Source organism: Cebus imitator, unplaced genomic scaffold (genome assembly GCF_001604975.1).
Source record: "Cebus imitator isolate Cc_AM_T3 unplaced genomic scaffold, Cebus_imitator-1.0 Scaffold352, whole genome shotgun sequence".
In the NCBI taxonomy this organism is placed as follows: domain Eukaryota; kingdom Metazoa; phylum Chordata; class Mammalia; order Primates; family Cebidae; genus Cebus; species Cebus imitator.
Window position 1 is genome coordinate 1,321,589 of NW_016107667.1, and position 22,637 is coordinate 1,344,225.

The following is a 22,637-nucleotide window of genomic DNA, read 5'->3' on the forward strand; positions in this document are numbered from 1 at the left end:
TAGACACAGTGCAACTGGGTGGCACCAAACCTCAGCAAAACAGGCCTGACCAGGGAAAGAAGAGGCTTCTGCTGCCCTATGGAAGCTGTCATCACAATCACTGTGGGAAAAGACTCTTGTCAGAGGGAGTGGGCGTTGCTGCCACTGTCTCAGAGGTGGCCAGACATCCTAGAATAAGCCAAAATATCCTCTAGCTCTTGCTTTATAAGGAAAGAGAGGTTATGCGTTGGCATCTGGGGAAATCCCTTCCAGTCAGTAAGAGGTGAGGAACCCTGGGTGTCTGGTTGCCCCAGCAGAGGCTACCTAGAGGGCTCCCACCTGCCTGCCTCAGGCAGTCTTACACCCAAGGCCTGCCTGAGGAGGATCCTTACACTTCTTAAGATTCCTGCGGCAGCAACGTTCCCCTCACCCAGCCCATGTTCTGACCCTTACAGTCAGAAAAACTGAGAAGACATGCCCCAGAGAGACTCAGCCCCATCCAGAGTATGAAAGGAATAAGTCAATTTCCACGGCAGCAAAGGGCAAAGCCATCCTTACCATACATGCCGTGCTCCAGATGTCCGCAGGGGTGCTGTACCCTGCTCCTATTAAAACCTCTATGGAGCGGTACTGACGTGTCTGGATGTCTTCTGTGAAGTGTTTATGCTGGAAGGGAACAGACTGCATTACCACAGAGCAACACAGACATTCAAAAAGTGTCTTTGCACATAGAATCATGACCAAAGTGTTTTAAAAAGAAAGCTCTACTTACCACCCAACAGGCATTTCCCAGGTCAGCAATTTTTACTCTAATTTTATCTGCATTCCGGGGATCCAGGGGATTCACCAACAAGTCAGCCGCCCGGGTTTTTGCTGGCATGAGCAAACAGCAGGACAGTTAGTGGTTGGGATAAGTGGTTTACATGCGTGAGCACAGAGTTTGCCAGCGTCAGTCTCCTTTCCTGAAGAGTGATGGAATGATCACTTGGGCCTGGAATACTGTAAATTAAACTTGACAGTATTAAAACTGCTTGGTTTCCACCTCAGGAAAATACTGCACAAAAGAGCAAACTGGGCTGCCCACAGGATGCCATGGGCACTATCTTGCCCTTCCTCTTTTCATCTTCAGCTCCTTCAGGTCCAGGTCAGCCCTAGAACAAGCCAGCTTTGCTGTCTCCCTGTCTGCAACTTTGAGGCAGCTATTCATGATGTCAGAGTCCATCCTCTCATGACCGGGGATCGAACTCGCTCATGCATTATTACAAGGAACATGAAGACAGAAAGAACACTGGCCAATCGCTCCCAATAACAACAGTTCCTTGGACACTGCAAGACGTCAGGGTCCCTGGCACCCACACCTCACACCCACATCATCCCTACAGTTCCCGCTGCTTGGACTGAGCATACATACATCTCAAGGGGTAGATGACTGGTGACTAACAAGCACAGATTAAAGACATGGACTAAAATATTCTGGTTTTGTTTTAGACAAGGAAAGCTCCAGACAGAGGGGTCCTGATATGGCCTGGGCCATAAAGGCAACGTCTGAGGTCACTCATGAACTTGTCATATACTCAGGCAGTCATTCTAAATTCCAGGGTGACCCCAGGGAATCTCAAAGGTAGGTATAGGGCCAGCTTCCCAGGGATTCTGGGACCAGAGGATCTTCTCAGACAAGTTGAGATCATGCCTGTATGAAGCACAGTTAACCAAGGGGCAAGTGACAAAGAAAAGTAATTTGGTGAGGCCCAGAAAAATAGTCCTGAAAGTCAGTATCTTCATCACCAAACCTCAAACTGACCTACAAGATCAGATTCCTGGTAAAGATGAAAGAAACCATGATTTTTATTTATTGTATAAGTAATTTTGAAATGGTATTTAAAAACTAAGCAGAAAAGCCTGCTAAGTGTTGAACATTAAACACTAATATGGTTGGCTTTGTGCCCCCCGCCCATACCTCATGTTGAATTGAAATCCCTGGTGTTGGAGGAGGGGTCTGGTAGGAGGTGACTGGATCATGGGGGCAGATTTCCATCCTGCTGTTCTCGTCATACTGAGTGAGTTCTCGTGAGATCTGGTTGTTTAAAAGTGTGTAGTACATCCCCCTTCTCTCCTCCTCCTGCTACAGCCATGTAAGATGCCTGCTTCCCCTTCTACCATGATAAAAAGTTTCCCAAGGCCCCCCAGCCATGCTTCTTTTACAGCCTGTGGAACTGTGAGCGAACTAAACCCGTTTTCTTTATAAATTACCAAGTTTCCGATATTTTTACAGCAATGTGAGAACGGACTAACATAAACACCTACCTAGGAGAGGCCCTTTGTTCCCTTGAAGCTGAGCACTGCTGAAATGAACTAAATGTCTGTTGGGGTACGTATGAGCTGTGGAACCAGGGTGCTTGAGGAGGCTGTGATTCTTCAGCACCCCCTGTAACAGGAAAGAGGGCCAGCCTTGTAACTTGCAGTATGGCAGTAAACAGGCAAGGCCTCAGGACCTAGGGTGCCCACACAGCTTCCTAGGAGGGCTCCAGAGGATGCCAAGAGAATGACCAATACTTTAGCCCTCAAGACCTATTCCTCCAGCATGTTAATCAACTGAGCCAGCCAGGTACAGATACTCCCTTCTTGCTACCTTCCATATCCCTGCTTCCTTCTTTATAAGGATTCTGATCCACCGGAGAGCCTCATCAAAGGCCAGGTATGAGCTGAGGGAAAGAAACACAAGAACTCAGCAAAAAACACAAAGACCAACAAAAGAAGGCAAAATGTAACACACTGATTCATGTGGGGCTGAGAACAGAGGTCCAGGATAAATATAAACTCCTGACCCAACAGGTAGATGAACAACACTAGACATGACTACATGAATGCCTCTTATGTCATTTAATCAAGGAGAATCAGCAAGAAGGAAAATGGAATTTGAGGTCTGAAGAACTAGATTCAAATCTACGTTTCAACACCTACCAGTTTTAAGACTGGCAAATGACTTAAACTCTATGAGGCTCGTTGTCCAGGAGAAGAAGAATTGGAAGAGATCACCCCCGCCCGCCAAAGAAACTAAAAACCCAAACACAGGAGAGGCAGGACAGGGTCTGGGCGCCTGGCCAGATGCAGGGGCTTCTCTCTGCTGCAACCAACTGAACCATCATCTGGGACAGGAGGCTCCCAACTGATCAGTAGGGGACCAGAAAGCAGCAGCAGAGAGAAGGGGAGGCCCAAGAGCAAGTTGCACCCCGACAAACTACTCAAATCATAGGTCTAATGAGAAGACAGAGAAGCCCTGTTATACATACTGTGGTCCCCCTGAGCCACAGGAAGATTTTTCTCCATGAGAACAGGTAACTGAGTTGGCTGTTATCTGAGGGCACTCAGGTGGAAGGAGATGATTTGTAATCTGCCAGCCACTTTGAGATGTTTTTAAAAACATTTCTCAGGAGCTGCTTAATTCAATTACACCAGAACAAATATTCTTTCAAAGACCCATTACCTCACATTTAAGTTCAGGGTGTTTTTTTGTTTTTGTTTTTTTGAGACAGAGTCTCACTCTGTCACCCAGGCTGGAGTGCAGTGGTGCGATCTCTGCTCACTGCAACCTCTGCCTCCCGGGTTCAAGCCATTCTCTTGCCTCAGCCTTCCAAGTAGCTGAGACTAAAGGCACATACCACCATGCCTGGCTAATTTTCGTATTTTTAGTAAAAACAGGGTTTCACCATGTTGGCGAGGCTGGTCTCAAACTCTTGGCCTCAACTGATCTGTGCGCCCCAACCTCCCAAAGTGCTGGGATTATAGGCTTAGGTCACCACACCCAGCCTAAATTCAGGGTTTTTTTGGTACTTTATATGCCTCATTAAGGTTCACTGAACAGAATCTCTTTAGTGACATGCTGTTTTCCTCCTGGTTCAGGTTTGTAAACCGTTACTCAGCTTCTACTGTGCTCCAAATGATACTAGGTAATTTATCTCAATAATGTAATTGTATAAAAACACAACAGGAGGTAAAAGAGATTTTGCTTTTCTTTCCTTTCTCACTGTGATAGTTCCTGAACTAAGGTATCAGGCTGCTACATTCTCAAGAAGCCCACTGAAACCAAACTGAAATGCTTTCATTGTACCTCTGACTGAGCCACCACTGTAGCGACCCGCCACAGCTTTTCCTTCTTACAGATAATGGTGTCACAAAGGACAAATTGGAGCCGTCTTTCTTCCAAAATGAAAAGCCTGCAATTGCACTCAGCTTCCACTAAGAGTGGAATGAGTGGAAAGCTTTCACTCTGGGAAAAACTGGGCCCCTTAAGTCACCTTCTGATAAACTAGTCTCTGGGTGACACTGTGGTCACTCATTCTACAGGAAGCTATCCTAGAAACTAGTAGAGGGCAGCCCATAGCGCCTCAGTGTCATGAGACAGCTGCTGTCACACACACATAACACATGGAGCCAGGTACACACTGACTCTTTACATCGTAAGCAGCCCTTATGAGGACAGTATGAATACCCCCTCTATATGGAGCAGGTTCAGTATGAAGCCCAAGGAAGTAGCAGAACTGAGAGATTTAATGTTGCCACCTCAAGCACTCACGCAAAAAATATTTACTGAGTCCTTTTTGTGTGCTAAGCATGGTTTTGGTGCTAGGAACAGCAAGAAAAACACACAAGCCAAATTAGGAAATTCATGCAGTGGTTGAAAATATGAGCAATAAGGCAAATAAATGAGGAATTCACACATCATGTCAGGCAGCTAAACAGGCTATGAAGAAAAGCAAAGCAAAGAAAGGAGATTGATAAGGCCAAGGGTGTTCAGGGGAGGTCTTTTCTGAGAAGGTGACATTCAGGAGAGGTCTAAATAAAGGCAGGAATGAAAGTAAGACAAGCCTGAGGCAAAGGACACAAGAAGCACAAAAACCCTAAGGCAGAAACAGGTTTGCAACTTTAATAAACTTCAGAAAGAAGCCAGGTGTAGAATACATCAGGGAAACAGAGAAGGGGTCTGAAGCAGGTACCGACAGAGCCCTGCCAGGGAACAGACTGGAGACTTCATCGGCTTCAGTGAGGGATACCTCGGGGCATCACTCTACATGGGAAGCACAATGGAGATCATTTTGGGGGGTGTGGTAGGTAAGGGGGAAGAAGTTACGCTTTAAACAGTTCTCTCAGGAGTCCCAGAAACAGACAGACTGGGGAACACGAGCTGAAGTGACAGGAGCATGGAGGCTGTGTTACAGGAGCCGAGGCAAGGACTAACAGTGACATGTGGCCCCATCAAGACACAGAAAGGATTCCAGAAATACCCTGCAGGTAAGACCGACAAAACCACCCTGTTCCAGGGCCTTCGTTCTCAGATGTGCTGAGCCAAGACAGGCACTATGGCTCTGGCAGTTGATCATCTAAGAGGGACCATCCTCTCCTTAACCTTCAATGGCTGCCAAATTACTCTAGGAAAGAAGTGTACATTCTTTAGCCTGGCATTTAAGTTCTACTTCAAGCTCCTCAATCTGGCTCCAATCTTTATTGTACCATGCCCTAACGTGTACACTCTACTCTAGCAAAGACAGGATCTACGCAAACTCTTCATAAAAATTACTTCTCTTGCCTCATATTCACGTAAGTACCATGTGGTCAAGTGCAAGACTCTAGGACACCTACCCCTTTCCATACAGAAAACAAAAAAAACACCTCCCATGGGGGAGGCTACCCTTGCTTATCAAATGGATAAGGTGTGGGCAAAAACTGAGTGCTTCCAAACAAAGGAGATCCTGTGTCTGCTACATGCCTAGAATTTGACAATATTAAAACACTCTGCAAGACCGCCAGTTTCTACCAGATGTAAAAGGTATTAGGGATGGTTTGTGTGTTGGACGCAGTAAAATTGTGATTATAAATGAAAAAAGTGGGACAAAGGGAAAAGAAGAAGAATATAACAAGACATCAGTTGTTTGTTCATTATTCAATAGATATTTATCTTAGCACCGAGTCAGATGCTGAGGATACAATGATAAAACGCACAGCACTCTCCAAGAGGTTACATTCTAATGAGAAGACAGACAATGAAAATGAGCACTGCCCATAGAACTAAGATAAGCATGGCCAGCAGGAGCAGAGGGGAAAGAGAAGTGAGTCTGCTAGGTATTCAGGAAGCCCTCACCCAGGAGGCAGGCCACTGTGTTGGATCATATCCTGAATCAGGAAAATTTAAAAAGAAAATTATAGGATCATTGAGGAAATTTGAATATGGTATAAATAACAGATATTAGGCCAGGCGTGGTAGCTCACACCTATAATCCCTGCATTTTGGAAAGCCAAGGTGGGCAGATCACTTGAGCCAATGAGTTGAAGACCAGCCTGCATAATGTAATAAAACCCTGTCTCTACCAAAAATATAATAATTAGCCAGTCATAGTGGTGTCGCCTATAGTCCCAGCTACTCAGGGGGCTGAGGTGAGAAGATCACTTGAGCCAGAGGGCAGAGGTTGCAGTGAGCCGACATCACACCACTGCACTCCAGTCTAGGCAACAGGGCAAGACCTTGTCTCAAAATAATAACAATAATAATATGAAATTAGTGATAGTCTTACATGTTACAAGTATTATTGTTACAAATGGAGGACGTCCTAATTCATCTTTCAGAAGGTGAATGCTTAAGTATTTAGGAGTGAAGTATCCTGATCTGCAGAGCGCACAGTTTCTGTGTAAAGAAAACATACGCAATGAGGCAACATGTTAACTGCTGAGTCTATGTGGAGGATATCCAATTGTTTATTGTACTTTCAGAATAAAAAAAAAAAAACACAGATGCTCTAATAATGCCTTCGTGCACCTCCCTGGATGGTGCTGGTTATGCATGAATGTACTCTCTCCACTGTTGGGACCACTGCTGCAGAAGATGGGGAGCTGTGGAAACTGTGAGCAGGGGAATGCACTGATCGGATGAGCATACTGCAAAGACACTCCAGTAGCACCATGGAAAGGCAAGCTGAAAAGCAGGTGGGGAGAAAAGCTGGAGACAACACAAAGCCAAGAGACCAGTAAGGAGCTTCTGTAACAGAAGAGACAAGAATGACAGTGCCCACTAAGGGCCAAGGCATGGGGACCCCTACTTAGGAGGTACAACTGGCAAAACGAGATGATTTACTGGATGTGAGAGGAAAAAAAGGAAACATCATGATCATCAGGTTTCTTACTAGAGCAACAAGAAACGGTGGTAACAAGTATAGGGAATACAGTACGTTTAGCAGGTTGGCAGGGAAAGTTGTATTATGGTTTTAAACACGTAAGGTTTGAAGTTTCCTGTGACACAGAGATGGAGCTGCCATGTAAACAGTAGGATAAGTCTTATGACTTGCCTGGGTCTCTGATGATGAGCACATGGTAACAGGCAGCAATTGTGCTCCTTTACATGGATTGTGATGATCAAGGCAACTTATAATCAATGGGAAATTTCTCAATATATTACATGTTATTTATCTACCTTTGCCATTTATCTGTTTTATTTAATTCAATGCTATTAACAACCCAAGAGGTAGCCATTTCTTTCCTTTGACAGAGGAATAAACCAAGGCTGAGAGAGGACAAGAAACCAAAATTCCAGTTACTAAGTTTTGAGCTGGGATTTAATCTGGTATGCAGGTGCCTCTCAGTGTCTGCAGGGGGACTGGTTCCAGGACACCCTGAGGATACCAAAATTCACAGATGATCAAGTCTCTGACATAAAATGGTGTAGTCTTTGCATATAACCTACATACATCTTCCTATGTACTTTAGTTGATCTCTAGTTATTTATAATACCTGCTACAATGTAAATGGTACATAAGTAATTGCTTTAATGTATTGTTTAGGGAATAATGACAAGGGAGAAAAGTGTGTACATGTTCAAAACAGACACAGGTTTTTTTTCTGCTTCAACTATTTCCCAGTCGAGGTTGGCAGAACACACAGATGTGAAATGCACAGATGTAAAACCCATGGATATGGAAGGCTGACTGTACGTGAAGCCATTCCAGCCCAAGCTAATACTTGCAAAATAAGTAAGAATAAAAAACGTACTTTGGGCTGGTCATGGTGGCTCATGCTTGTAATCCCATAACTTTGGGAGGCTGAGGCACATGGATCACCTAAGGTCAGGCATTAGAGACCAGCCTGGGCAACATGGTGAAGTCCTGTCTCTACTAAAAATACAAAAATTAGCTGGTCATGGTGGCAGGCGCCTGTAATTCCAGCTACTCAGGAGACTGAGGCAGAAGAATTGCTTAAGTCCAGGAGGTGGAGGTCGCAGTGAGCCGAGGTTGCACCACTGTACTCCAGCTTGGGCAACAGAGTAGGGGGTGGGGGGCTGGGGAAAAGAGGGAGAAAAGGAAGGACGGAAGAAGGAAAGGAGGGAGGGAGACAGGGAGGTGAGGGGAGAGGATAGGGGAGGGAGGGAAGGGAGAAAAGGAAGGGAGAGAGAGAGAGAGAAAGAAAAAGAAAGAAAAGAAGGAAAAGGGAAAGGAGAGGAGAAAGAAGGAGAGAGAGGGAGAGAGGGAGGGAAAGAAGAAAAGAAAGGAAGGGGGGAGGGAGGGGCAGAGAGAGAAAGAAAAGGGAAAAGGAAAAAGAAGGAAGGAAGGGGAACAGGAAGAGGAAAAGGAAAGGGAAAGGAAAAGGACAGGACAGGATGAAAGAGAAGAAAGGAAGGAAAGGAAGAGAAGGAAGGGAGGAAGGGAGGGAAGGAAGTTTGCAAATTACTTTCTATATGAAACTTCAGCCAGGTGCTGTGGCTCATACCTGTAATCCTAGCATTTTGGGAGGTTGAGGCAGGCAGATCACGAGGTCAGGAGTTCGAGACCTGCCTGGCCAACATGGTGAAACCCTGTCTCTTCTAAAATTACAAAAATTGGCCAGATGTGGTGGCACATGCCTGTAGTCCCAGCTACTCAAGAGGATGAGGCAGGAGAAATCACTTGAACCTGGGAGACAGAGGTTGCAGTGAGCCGAGATCCCACCACTGCACTCCAGCCTGGGCGACAGAGTAAGACTCTATCTCCAAAAAAAACTTTCATTAAGAGAAAAATTCAACTGCACCAGCAACAATAAATCTGGATAAGATACATCTCACTACTGCCCTTTCTCAGAAATTAACCTATATTCTATGTAAGCACCTTCAAATACTCCCTATAAAGGGGAACAGGAGCTGACCACGTCCAGCCAAGTAAAGAAAACACATCCTTAGGAGGATTCATCATAGCCAGTTCTTAACAAAGCCAGCTCACTCCTATCGTGCAATTCCAGCCTGCTGGAACCAAGGGGCTGCAGAATGTCTTGGACTGTTGGCAGGGCTGGTTCATCAATTACTCACTGTGTGTTAAACAGTCTTGTCAGTAGAGGGAGCAGAGGAGGTTTCAGAGCTTTCCCACCTTGAGCCAGAATGGAAACCAACTGAGTTACCCAGTTTTCACATACCAGAGTCACTTGGCATTCACTCCCAAAAAAGGGTCTGAATAAGTCAAGGCTTCTTAGTTAGACAAGAACACAAGAGCCAATCTATTATCTGTCATCACATTTAAATCCATGTCAATTCCCTTAAATTTACAATCCTGGGTGAGTTATCAATAACAGGGTCCTATAATCAGGAACAACTATGAAAAGACATTATGACACTTCTTTCCCAACAGAGCCAAAGAGCAGGCATACTTTTCTTGAATAGAAACAAAACAAAACTAAATATAATCATATCAGATGGAAGAAGATAAAAATTATAAACTACACATTCTAGAAAGCCACAGGTGTAAGTTGCGAAAATGGAAGGTTTTTGCAAATGATGCTGCTGACTGAATATATTAAAAATGAGAACTGGTCAGAAATAAGATTTGCTATGCAGAGAGCGAGAGATAGCCTAGTGGCACAGAATGTATATGTAAATCACATTACTTGTTCCTGAGTATAAAAGTAATAAAAACGATTAGTGCAAGCATACAGGGGTTGGCCACTTTCAGGCAATTCCTTCATAGCATTTGTTAAAGGCATACCCCAGGCACATTTGTTAAAGGCACACACTCAGTGATGACAGGCAGCTGATGAGAAGAACACTTACCTTTTGGCAAATCACCAGTACTGGAGGCTGAAACCGTCCTGCTTCTGTCATGGGATGGACTGCTTTCCTCTTGCTCAGTAAGTGGTGATCCCTCAGAAAGTACAGAGCCGCAGGCCACAGGTTCTAAGGATCCAGAGAACAACGAGGTGGAAAACTCTGGAAACTGTGACTCGGGAATTTTATGCCGTCCATTTGGCAATTCACCATTGAATTGTTCATAGGAGCTGCTATATGTGTAATCACTTTCTGCATTTGGCTCATCAAGATTATATTCCTCAGGATTTGGGCAATCTTCTTCATCATCCTCTTCATCGTCCAGTTGCTGCTCCAGTAAGAATGGGCCATTCTCAATATGGCCATTGGTTTTAGGTGATTCTATCCACGTAGGGTCTATGTTTGCAAGTTCCTGATCTACATCATCATCATCTTTTTCAATGTTTTCTTTCTCAGTGTCTTCTTTCTCTTCCTGGTCCTCAGCTTCACCTTAAGAAGTTGATGGGTCAAGAATTAGAACTTCTTACTCTCCTTAATGCAGCCTCACATCTCATCAATAAAATACATTTTGAATGTGCTTAACTTATGCACCTCATAGTAAACACCTCTCGGCGTCTAGAGTAAAGCCTTCAGGTTTCGAAACCTCATTTTTGGTTCATTTAATAATTGGCCTGCTCTTATAAGAAAAAGTTAGCTTTGGGAGAAAATAACTATTTCTAAATAAAGTTGCACTTCCATTTCCACCCTCTACAATCTTCAGAAATAGATTTGTGGTGCATTACAGTTAGGTAAAAAGTAAATGACAAAATTAAGCACCATCTTTAGCATGATAGAAACATGGTGTTTCTCAGACATTTTACATTTTTAAAAGCTATTTTGAAATGTTGTATTTCTGGCATACAGTTCACAAATGAAATACAAGGCTGTTTCCTGTATTTCCCAATAGAGACTTGGAGAGAATCATCCTTGCCATCTGAAGCAGCAGCACAAATCAGCCCCCATGGTAACCTGAGGACCCCATGCAGCCCAGGCTCTTGGCTCTACTGACCGTTGTCCTTTGTGGTCTCTGCCTCGGCTGCCTCCTCTAATCCTGTTGTTTTTAGTTTCACCTCTGGGCCATATTCACCATCCTGCTCATTGGAAGGTGCGGCTGAAGTGATGTTTTCTTCTATTATTTTCCTTTCAGCTTCTCGCTCCAATTCTTCTATCTCCTGCAGGCGTTTTTCCAATAACTCAGCCTGCCTCTTCTGTTTCTTTTTCAGTTTTTTCTTTTTGTTTTTAGATATTTTTCCTATCTATAACATGTTAAGAAAAGACCACAAGTCAGTTTTCTTCTTTTTAAAGCACCACATGATAGTATAACTGCTGGCAGCATGGCAACTAACAATAAACTCTGCTTTCTCATGCCATATTCTACTAAAATCCCAAACCCAGACACATCCACCTCATGGTAAGGCTTATGGTAAAATCAAAGGGAAAGCAGTGCTCACTGATATCACGTGCTGGGTTTACTACCAGGTCCTGCCCTCAGAGGGATACAGCTTAAATCCAGTAAGCCTTCACCATTCAAACTCTAAGAGAACTGAAGTCCAAAATTCTCTTGGCCTTAAAGGAGAAGCTCCTCTTGGAAGTTTTATTTCCTGCCCTCTATATACAAAATAACAACATCCCATCTCCTCACTGCCAAAAATGAAACAGGTGCCCGAGCAGGTGTATGTCACTGTGTGTTTGGGTCTCACATATGTGCTGGAAGCTCTTACCAGCCAAGACAACATGAACCGTAAGAGATAAGCCTATGCAGCAATGTGAAAAAAGAAAAAGCCACAGCTTTTGTTTGCCTCCCATCATGGCCAGCTGACTTGCAAAGCACTGGCAAGGAGAGCCTCCATTCTTTCATACAGTAAACTCAGGTGGCTTAAGCCAGGGAAGAACTATGGGAAACAACTTGGGCTCCTCAGCAAGCCAGGAAGCCTAATTATTACAGCTCCCTCTTGTTCCAGAACTTACATTCCAAATCAAGGGTTGTCTCAGTAAACATAGTGTTTTCTTGTTAGTTTGTTTTTTTGTTGTTGTTTTCTTTTTCTTTGAGATGGGGTCTTGTTCACACAGGCTGGAGAGCAGTGTCGCGACTTTGGCTCACTGCTACCTCCACTTCCTGGGTTTAAGTGTTTCTCATGCCTCAGCCTCCCATGTAGCTGGGAGTACAGGTACATGCCATCATGCTCAGCTGATTTTCTTTTTGAGACAGAGCCTCACTCAGTCACCCAGGATGGAGTCCAATGGCCTGATCTCGGCTCACTGCAACCTCCTCCTCCTGGGCTCAACTGATTCTCCTGCCTTACCCTCCTGAGTAGCTGAGATTACAGGTATCCGCCAGCACACTCGACTAGTTTTTGCATTTTTGGTAGAGACAGGGTTTCACCATGTTAGCCAGGATGGTCTCGAATTCCTGACCTCAAGCTATCTGCTGGCCTCAGCCTCTCAAAGTGCTGGGATTACAGGCGTCAGCCACCATGCCTGGTACCTAGTACTGACATAGTGTTTTGACAGGACTACAAACTACCTCTTTCTTATTTAACATCTGGCTGGAAAAAAATTAGAACAATGGCTTCAGAAAAAACAGGTAACTTAGCAGCCAATCAGAAATAATATAAAGTGGTTTTGAAATAAAAATGCTTCAACTCTACCACCCCACATTTCATTAGACTTGGCCAACCGTAGTCCAGAAAATGCATAAAGATGACAATCTTTGAAAGGCTCTAACTATTCCAATTCTGCAGAGATCACTAAAACTTAACGAGACAGGCCAGGTGTGATGGCTCATGCAGGTAATCTCAGAACCTTGAGAAGCCAAGGTGGGCAGATCACTTGAGGTTAAGAGTTCGAGGCCAGCCTGACCAACATGGTGAAACTCCATCTCTACTAAAAGTACAAAAATTAGCTGAGCATGGTGATGGGTGCCTGTAATCCCAGCTACTCGGGAGGCTGAGGCAGGAGAATCATTTGAACCTGGCAGGGGGAGGCTGCAGTGAGCAAAGATTGCAACACTGCACTCCAGTCTGGGCAATAAAGCAAGACTCAGTCACAAAACAAAACAAACAAACAAACAAACTCCCCCCCCCAAACCACCCCCCCAAAAAAAACCCTCAAAAAAAAAAAAAAACCAAAACTTAACAAGACAGTAAGTCTTAAATATTTGAGGATACACAGCATTTATAAATGTGTCTACCCTTTAAATTAATATATACTACAGCTTTTTAATAATTTGAACAACTGAATAATAAACAGTCTCTTTTGCCATGGTGCATAAAAGTAATATGCGTTAAGTACTTACAGGTTTCTGCTGTGGAGCCGTACTCACTAAAATAAAATAAAACAAAATTGGTATTTAGCAGAAAACAGACACATACCTTCATGCAGGTCATTTGGATTGCAAAATGACATAATAATTATCTTTTAATGACTATCCAACTTCACAAACATATTAATCAGAGCTTCGTAATCACTGGGATCTAGACAAAGTTTATGCAACTGAAACAAACAAGTGACTCTTAAAATGCACAGCAGAAAAGTTGTTCATACTGAGCCATTTGTCTTATCTAAAATGAAATACTAATACATCTCAAAAACAGTCAATCCCAAAGCACCAACAGATAGCTTAAGAAAATGGAAACTCATTCATACATCAGTCATTAAACCAAATTTGTTATAAATAAAATGAAATAAACAATTTAGATTAGATGTACATCTATATTTGAAATCTATTTTGCAAGCTTTCTACAATTTAAATCAAATACTGCAGTTGGTATGCAGCTAACATTCTAGAAATCACATGATTAAACTCTATCAGGGCCAAAAGTTTGACAGGCTGGGTCCATGATCTGAACAGCACCGTGATGGCAGTAGAGGAGACGTGAAGAGAGCCCCAGGCAGTCCCCGGAGTCTCAGCCCTTTACTATCTACGCTTGCCTGACAACACAAGGGCACAGACAGTGTCGAAGAGCCACAGGAGCACAGTCCACACTTCACTGCACCCCCACCAGAAATAAAGATATGCCAATACTCAGGTCACTTGTTCTTCCCCCACCGTCAGGCCTCTTCTAACTAACTCCAAATCTACTGATAAAACTCAGATTGACATAGCTATGACAAATGGACAATAGAAATTACTGTAACATAACTGAAGCTCGAAAAATATTCTGATGACTAAAAGTCAGCTCCAGGAAAGCTGTTACTATGTTCTCCTCTGCAGAGAAGTGGGCAACAGAAAAAACTGTTCCAATATTAATGAAGCAGCAACTACAAATTTAAATGGCAAGTAATTCAAATATTAAAATATAATGTAGCTAGGGCATTTTCCATCTCAAGAAAAGGGTGCGGTTATTTCCAGAAATTAAACTTTGCCAAAAATGTCCTTACACGTAATGTTTGATTCAGAAACCTTCAACATGCAACACTGCAAGCTTATAATACCCCCAGATGAACTGAAATGAAACTGGCTCAGCTCCCTCACCTGCAGACCCTGAAGGAGGAGGAGCACCTGCTTTCTGCCACTCAGTGGCCTCAGCTGCCATTCTTCTCACATATGCATCATCCACACACATCAAGATGTTTTCCGGCTTTATGTCAGTATGAATGATCTTGCACTTACTGTGTAGATAATCTAATCCTTGAAGGACCTGGACATAGCAAAATTAAGAGAGGAGATAAGCTATTAATACTCATTATATAATTTTTATTTATTTGAAAAGCATGTGATACAATGACAGGCTACCAAGTTTCATAAACACAAAAGGATATTTAGTAAAAATCTCCCTCCCATGCCTACCCTCATTGGAATCCAGCTCTCCTTCCCATAAGCAACCAATGTATATCATTACAGAGATTATGCTTGTGTAAGCAAATGCATCTATATACCGTTGAACCTTGAAGGTTTGAACTGCATGGGTCCACTTATACACAGATGTTCTTCCACCTCTGCACTGAGACAGCAAGACCAACCCCTCAGCCTATTAAACATGAGGATGACGAGGATGAAGACCTTTATGATGATCGACTTCCACTTAATGAATAAATAGTAAACATAATCTTTTCCTGTCTTAACATGTTCTTTTCTCTAGCTTACTTTATTGTAACAATATGCTATATAACACACATACAAAATACATGTTAAACACCTGTTCATGTCATCGGGAAGGCTTCCGATCAACAGCAGAATATTAGTAGTTAAGCTTTGGTCAAGTCAAAAGTCAGACGTGGATTTTTAACTTCATTGGAAGGGGTTGGTCAGTGCCTCTAACCCTTGTGCTGTTCAAGCCTCAGCTGTGTATTTTTGTTCAGTAACAACTATATTCATGTATCATATAGCCCCTTTAGGTATACAATTTAACGGATTTCAGATGTGCAACTATCACCACTATTTAAATGACAACATATTCATTAGCATTCACTCCCCATCTCTCTCCTACCCCCTCTAACCCTTAGCAACCACTAACCTACTTGGTGATTCTGGACATTTCTTATAAATGGAATCATATAAAGCGTTTTTTTGTAACTGGCATAATGTTTTCAAGTCTGACTCTTGTGCAGCATGCATCAGTACTTCACTTAGTTTTACTGCCAAATTGTATTCCACTGTATGGAGATACAACATTTTGTTTATCCGTATACTTCATGAACATTCAGGTTATTTTCACTTTAGAGGCTATAAAAATAATAATGTGATGTACACTCCTGTATACATTTTTGTGTGAACATAATTTTTTTTTTTTTTTTTTTTAATAGACACAGTCTCACTCCGTCTCCAGGCTGGAGTGCAGTGGTGTGATCTCGGCTCACTGCAACCTCTGCCTCTCTGGTTCAAGCAATTCTCCTGCCTCACCCTCCCGAGTAGCTGGGACTACAGGTGCACACTACCACGCCCAGCTAATTTTTGTATTTTTAGTAGAGACGAGTTTCACCATGTTGGCCAGGATGGTCTCGATCTCTTGATCTCATGATCCGCCTGCCTTGGCCTCCCCAAAGTGCTGGGATTACAGGCGTGAGCCACTGTGCCCGGCAAACATACTTTTTTTGGGGGGAGGCGTATACACCTAGGAGTTACCATACTTAGGCCATATGGTACCTCTATATTTAGCCTTTTCATCACCTGCCAAAGTGTTTTCCACAGTAGCTGCACCATTTTACATTCCTATCAGCAGTGTATGATGGTTCCAATTCTTCATCCTAAACAACACCACTGGCCGGTGTGGTGGCTCACGCCTGTAATCCAAGCACTTTGGAGGCCAAGGCGGGGGCAGATCACCTGAGGTCGGGAGTTCAAGACCAGCCTGACCAACATGGTGAAACCTCGTCTTAAAACAACAACAACAACAAAACAAACACAACACCATATTTTTTACTTTAGTTACCCAAGTGGATATGGAGTATCTTGTTGTAGTTTTGATCTTTATTTCCCCATGGCTAATGATGTCCATACATTTTTAATATTGCAAGAAAAGGGGGCTTAATTTAAATAGAAAGAAAAAGCTTTGGTATCTAAACAACACTATAGCATTATACTAAAAGAAAGTGATGTACCAAGATATTCATGTTTATCACATTAAAACAATCACAAACTTAGAGAGTGTCAGTGACCTAAATACACAATGTTTTACTGTAATTATTTCCACTGAAGAAACTTTTTAATTTTTCCACAAATGAAATTTATTTTTACAATACAGATCATGTTCTCATATAAGCATTAGAAATTCCAAATGTTAAGCAAATATTATATCAATCACCATTCAAACAATGAATCAAATAGTTATTTTGTTCACAAGAGACAGAAAGTGTTGTATGCTTTGCGTCATCCAACACTGAACTATCCCCAGTTTAATCAACTCTTTATGTTATCAGGAAGGCATCTGATCAACAGTAGGCTATTAGTACGTAGCCTACTGTTAGTACAAGTTTAAAGCAGCATTATGAAGTGAGAGGGAACAAACATTTTAAAAGGAAAATGAAAATAGGAAATCTGTCTTTTAAACAGGATCAAAATCCCTACAAATATTTAAAACACTTTACCAAACGGAGTATTTTTACATAAATTCAATGAATGTGCATCAGCCAAGCTCCTATCACATGCCAATATTCCAAGTGTTTGATATTTAAAAGCTCCCAGGCTTCGTGTTGCTTACAGTCCTCACATCCTCACAGAGCTTACCAATTCAGGACAGGAAATGGGTATGAGGGGTCGGGGAAATGGCCAAAAAGAAACCAAGATGAATCATGAGCATGGCAAATATGATTTAATGAGATACTGACAAGTTCCTAGTAAGTACCAGAAAAATAGATAAAACTAGGATAAGCTATTTTTTAAGACTTGATTTTTTGCCTTAGAATATTTACTGTTTTGGATAATACTTCAATTAGGATGTTTAAATTACATTTAAAATGTCAAGGCTGGACTCAGCCTTGCCTTGTAATCCCAGCACTTTGGGAGGCCGAGGTGGGCAGATCACAAGGTCAGGAAATCGAGACCATCCTGGCCAATATGGTGAAACCCCATCTACTAAAAATCCAAAAATTAACTGCGTGTGGTGGCACATGCCTGTAACCCCGGCTACTTGGGAGTCTGAAGCACGAGAATCGCTTGAACCCAGGAGAGGCTGCAGTGAGACGAGATCGCGCCACTGCACTACAGCCTGGCAACAGGTAAGACTCTGTCTCAAAACAAGCAAACAAACAAACGAAAAGATCTTAATACTTGGTGCCAGCAGCAGAGATCCTTTGGCTGCCAGGAAAGCTGACATTAACCTAAACCCAGGTGGGCCAGGGACATGACTCTCAATCATCCAACTTAGGAAGCCAGTTCACACACATGAGGAACAGGTGCCAGGTTTCTCTGGGTAAAGTCAGACTTTGAGTTCAGCAGCAGTGCAGAAAAAAAGGCCAAGTCTAGGGCGGGGAGCTAGAAGCCCTGAGTCCAGTTCCAAATTAGCTATAGGCTCAAAGTTCCTTCTGTTCCCTGAACCTCAAATTCATCTTCAATTTAACGGGCTTGGTTAGAATGGTCTCAAAGCTTTCTTTCTGTACATCAACATTTGTGTCAGATACCATCTATTACTGTTGTTCACAACACAAACCTGCTCCTCTCCATCATGATTTGACTGAAATAGGTCCTGTAATCTTGCACATTAAGTAAGGGAACTGGCAAGAATAATGTGGAGACTCCTCTAAAGACTGTCTCCCTGGCCTTGCTCAGAGCCCAGAGCACAAGGCTTCCCCCAAAATTCTAAACTATAAAAAGAAATAGAGCAACTTTCCAAATTATGTTCTGCTACTGGTGATGAGTGGGGAATTTCTTCCTCCCACAACTCAACAAAGGACACAGGGCAGGGAGATTCTGTCTCCTACTCTGTGGGTAACAGAACCTAATGAAGCACCAGGGAAACCCACAAGGGCAGCCAGATGGGCTGGCAGAGGAAGGAGGCAGCACCAAGCAGTAGTCCTTCATTGAAGATATTAATTTTGTGGGTGTGGAGGTTCCCAGAGGGGCTCTCGCAAGCCTAGAAAGTTTCCTGCTGGAAACGCTGAGGCTCCCGCTAGACTTCCTTTCCACAGTAAAAAGACAAGGCAGGTCCCACCGATTGCCTGCGAAAACCAAGATGTTAAACTGAAAGGAGAAGCTTGAAAATACCTGTTAAAATAAAAGAGGACAAGAGCCAAAAATTCAGGGGACAGCATCCTTATCCGCATTGTCCTAAAATATCCTCTGCTCTTTCCTCCCATCTCTAACTGGTGAGAATTAATGAGAAAAGCCAGCAGCTGTACTTCTGAATGTCATCAGGAAGAAAGTTAAAGCTGCTGCGCCCAGCACTCCAACTGCACAAAGCAATGGGTCAGGAAAGCAGCTCAGCTCCCTTGAAATCAAGCCTGAGTCGAGGACTCAACATCCTGAGGAGAATTCCAAGTCAATACAGCATCGTGTACACTACCATGCTGAACAAACCCAGTAATATCAAAATGTTTACCAATACTGGTTCAATCATGATAAACAGGGCCACTGAAAGAATTAAAATGGTAAATAAATACTAAGTGTAGACAAAATCAGCCAATGGTCCAGGCAAGAGGACCTGCGGGGCACCACTGTGGCTCTTGGCACACTCCAGGGTTGCAACCCAAAGGGAGAGGTCTGGAAAAACACTGGGTTTTAAAGGTCCCATTTGGTTACACATTACAGCAGATAATTGTAACAATATTACAATTATCTACTTCATAAAGTCTAATGGCTATACTTTTTTTTTTTTGGAGCTGGAGTCTCACACTGTCGCCCAGGCTGGAGGGCAGTGATGCAATCTCGCCTCACTGCAACCTACACCTCCCGGGTTCAAGCAACTCTCCTGCTTCAGTCTCCAGAGTAGCTAGGACTAATGGTACATGCCACCATGCCCGGCTAAGTTTTTCTATTTTAGTAGAGACGGGGTTTCACCATGTTGCCTAGGCTGGTCCCGAACTCCTGAGCACAAGCAATCCACCAGACTTGGCCTCCCAAAGTGCTAGCATTACAGGCGTGAGCCACCACATCCGGCCTAACAACTGTATTTTTAAACAATCTAATTACCAGCTCTACTCAAGAAAACCATTGACCACAGAAACACAACTGCATAATTTTTACAGACATATTACAATTCAATATCATCTCAATCTTTCTATGTAGGACATTTTACACTATCCTGCAGTGAAGAGCATGGATTCTGGAGTTACACCATCTATATTTAAATCCTGGATCCACCACAATTAACCATGGGACTCTGAGAAAGATACATATTCCCTCTGTGCAACACCTTAGGTAGAGTGAAGATAGTAACACCACTGGCCTCATAAGGTCACAGTGAGGACGAAATAGCATGACACAAACAAAGAACTTAAAACAATCAGTGCCCAAAGGAACACAGTAAGTGTGTTGTCATCATAGTAACAGAAAGAGTATTGATATAATTTTAAGGGGCCGGGTGCAGTGGCTCACGCTGGTAATCCCAGCACTTTGGGAGGCCAAGGTGGGCAGATCACGAAGTCAGGAGTTCGAGACCAGCATGACAAACATGGTGAAACCCAATTTCTACTAAAAATACAAAAATTAGCTGAGTGTGGTGGCACTCATTTCTAGTACCAGCTACTAGGGAGGCTGAGGCAGGAGAATCGCTTGAACTCGGGAGGCAGAGGTTGCAGTAAGCTGAGATCATGCCATTGCACTCCAGCTCCTGGGCAACAGAGCAAGACTCCGTCTCAAAAAAAAAAAAAAAAAAAAAAAAAAACAAAAAACACACACACACACACACACACACACACACACACACAAATTTTAAAATGCAGGGCTACATCTATAATTGTTAAGTTTTTTCACCAATGTAGCAAAATCACCAAAATGTGAGCCTTGCCCTTGGCAAGCTTCATTTAACTAACGGCAAGCAGCCATGTTCTTACAAGGTTTCTGTAAAGAGTAATGAACTAAACCATAAACTCTTTAAGTAAAACAATGGCTACCCTTTCAATTACACAAGAAAGTCAAAGCCACTTTAAAGAGCGCCAAAGAATTTTGAAGAAACCATCACCTGAGGTCCATCTTTTAATGTACTACAAATAATGACAACACGAATGTTTCCTTTTTCGGTGTTGGAAAAAATTAAGAGGTGGACATAAAACAGGCCTCAATAAAGTGACTAAAAAGACAAAAAACTAGGGTGCACAAACAGTCACAAGATTCCATGGTAAGGCCAGAGACGCAGCCACCAGGCAGACTTGAGAGTGGGCTACACACAGCACCCCAGGGCAATCAACAGAAGCCGCAAGGATGGCCTCCTTCTGCCACAGCACAGAGTCACCATGGCTAGCTACATCTAAGAACAGGGACAGCTAAGAGCTGATCAGAGGATTGACAATAGTCTATAGAAAACCCAGAAACAGAAGCCGCCAGGATGGCCTCCTTCTGCCACAGCACAGAGTCACCATGGCTAGCTACATCTAAGAACAGGGACAGCTAAGAACTGATCAGAGGATTGACAATAGTGTATAGAAAACCCAGAAAAAGCAATTGATCCAATTCCATCATTACTTTTGAAAAATAAACAAGTGGCAATGTTTATCTGTCAGCCCTTTAAATCACAGAAAGATCAGCCATTTTCTAGAGAATAAGGGAAACATCCCTTTTCCTTCATTTAAGGAAAGACAACCAAGATACTTCCTGGACATCTAATATATGAAGGAAGATACAAAGAGATGTGAAACTCAAAATACATGATCCTGGAGTTTGGGAGACATAATAGCTAATTTATGTTACTATGATGGATGCTTCAGGTGTCCACCCTTATTTTTTATTTATTTATTTATTTTGAGACGGTCTTGCTCTGTTGCCCAAGCTAAAGTGCAGTGGTGTGACCTTAGCTCAATGCAACCTCCACCTCCCTGGTTCGAGCAATTCTCCTGCATCCGCCTCCTGAGTAGCTGAGACTACAGGCGTGCGCCACCACACCTGGCTAATTTTTGTATTTTTAGTAGAGACAGGATTTCACTATACTCATCAGGCTGGTCTGAACTCCTGACCTCATGATCCACCTGCGTTAGTCTCCCAAAGTGCTGGGATTACAGGCGTAAGCCACCGCACTTGGCCCACCCCTATTCTTTATCTCCACAATCAAACTACAAATTATGCATTAGTAATTGGAGTTTACAAACGACAGAAGATGCTCACAGAGACTAACTTGCTCAGGAGTACAAGACAGAATTGCCAACGCTATGATGTGAAATCAAGCCTGTCGCCAAAGCACATAATTCTTGCACTTTCTCTTATCCTAATGGTTATCAATGAGAAGAAACTGACAAAAGTCAGAGATATTTTTAATTGCCACAACCAGGAATGATGACAGCAGATACTGGCATCTGAAGGGTAGATGCTAGGGACGCTGCTAAACATCCCACTATGCATAGGGCAGTCTCACATAATCACTATTTTCTGGTCTGAAGTGTCAGTAGAGCTAGGTTTGAGATGTGGCCTACACTTAGTTATGGGACCAAATGTGAGCCGAAGGCATTCCAAGGAGGAAAGGCATATCCCCCTCTTAACTAGGTACTCTGAGAAGCCTTGATCACAATGATGGGATTTGGGTTGAGTCTTAAAAAATGTGGGTAGAAAAGAAAGGATGGCATTTCTGGTAGCCTAGGACGAAAGAAATGATCTAAGATGTGGAGATAAAAAATGACAAGGTGCACTTAGGGGTCAAGACGATTATCATTAAGTACTTTCACTAAACTACCTAAAAAATAAAACCAGTAAAAATTTATGACTAAAAATTCTCGTAAATCTGTACATTATTATTATTATTATTATTATTATTTTGAGACGGAGTTTCGCTCTTGTTACCTAGGCTGGAGTGCAATGGCGCGATCTCGGCTCACCGCAACCTCCGCCTCCTGGGTTCAGGCAATTCTCCTGCCTCAGCCTACTGAGTCGCTGGGATTACAGGCATGCGCCACCATGACCAGCTGATTTTTTTTTGTATTTTTAGTAGAGACGGGGTTTCACCATGTTGACCAGGATGGTCTCGATCTCTTGACCTCGTGATCCACCCGC

The 22,637-nt window shown here is 43.0% G+C and overlaps 1 protein-coding gene across 11 annotated transcripts in view; it reads right to left on the reverse strand.

The window, feature by feature from the left end:
- The window catches only part of SRPK2 (SRSF protein kinase 2), a 277,462-nt gene that overhangs the window by 19,985 nt on the left and 234,840 nt on the right, over positions 1-22,637 (reverse strand). For all 11 annotated transcript variants that reach the window (XM_017506255.2, XM_017506252.2, XM_017506253.2 and 8 more), the window contains 6 exons: positions 14,541-14,706; positions 13,362-13,387; positions 11,076-11,322; positions 10,034-10,516; positions 752-852; positions 538-645 (listed from right to left, as the gene is read on the reverse strand). In XM_017506255.2, coding sequence (XP_017361744.1) covers positions 538-645; positions 752-852; positions 10,034-10,516; positions 11,076-11,322; positions 13,362-13,387; positions 14,541-14,706 — 1,131 coding nt within the window. The remainder of the gene's footprint in view (positions 1-537; positions 646-751; positions 853-10,033; positions 10,517-11,075; positions 11,323-13,361; positions 13,388-14,540; positions 14,707-22,637) is intronic.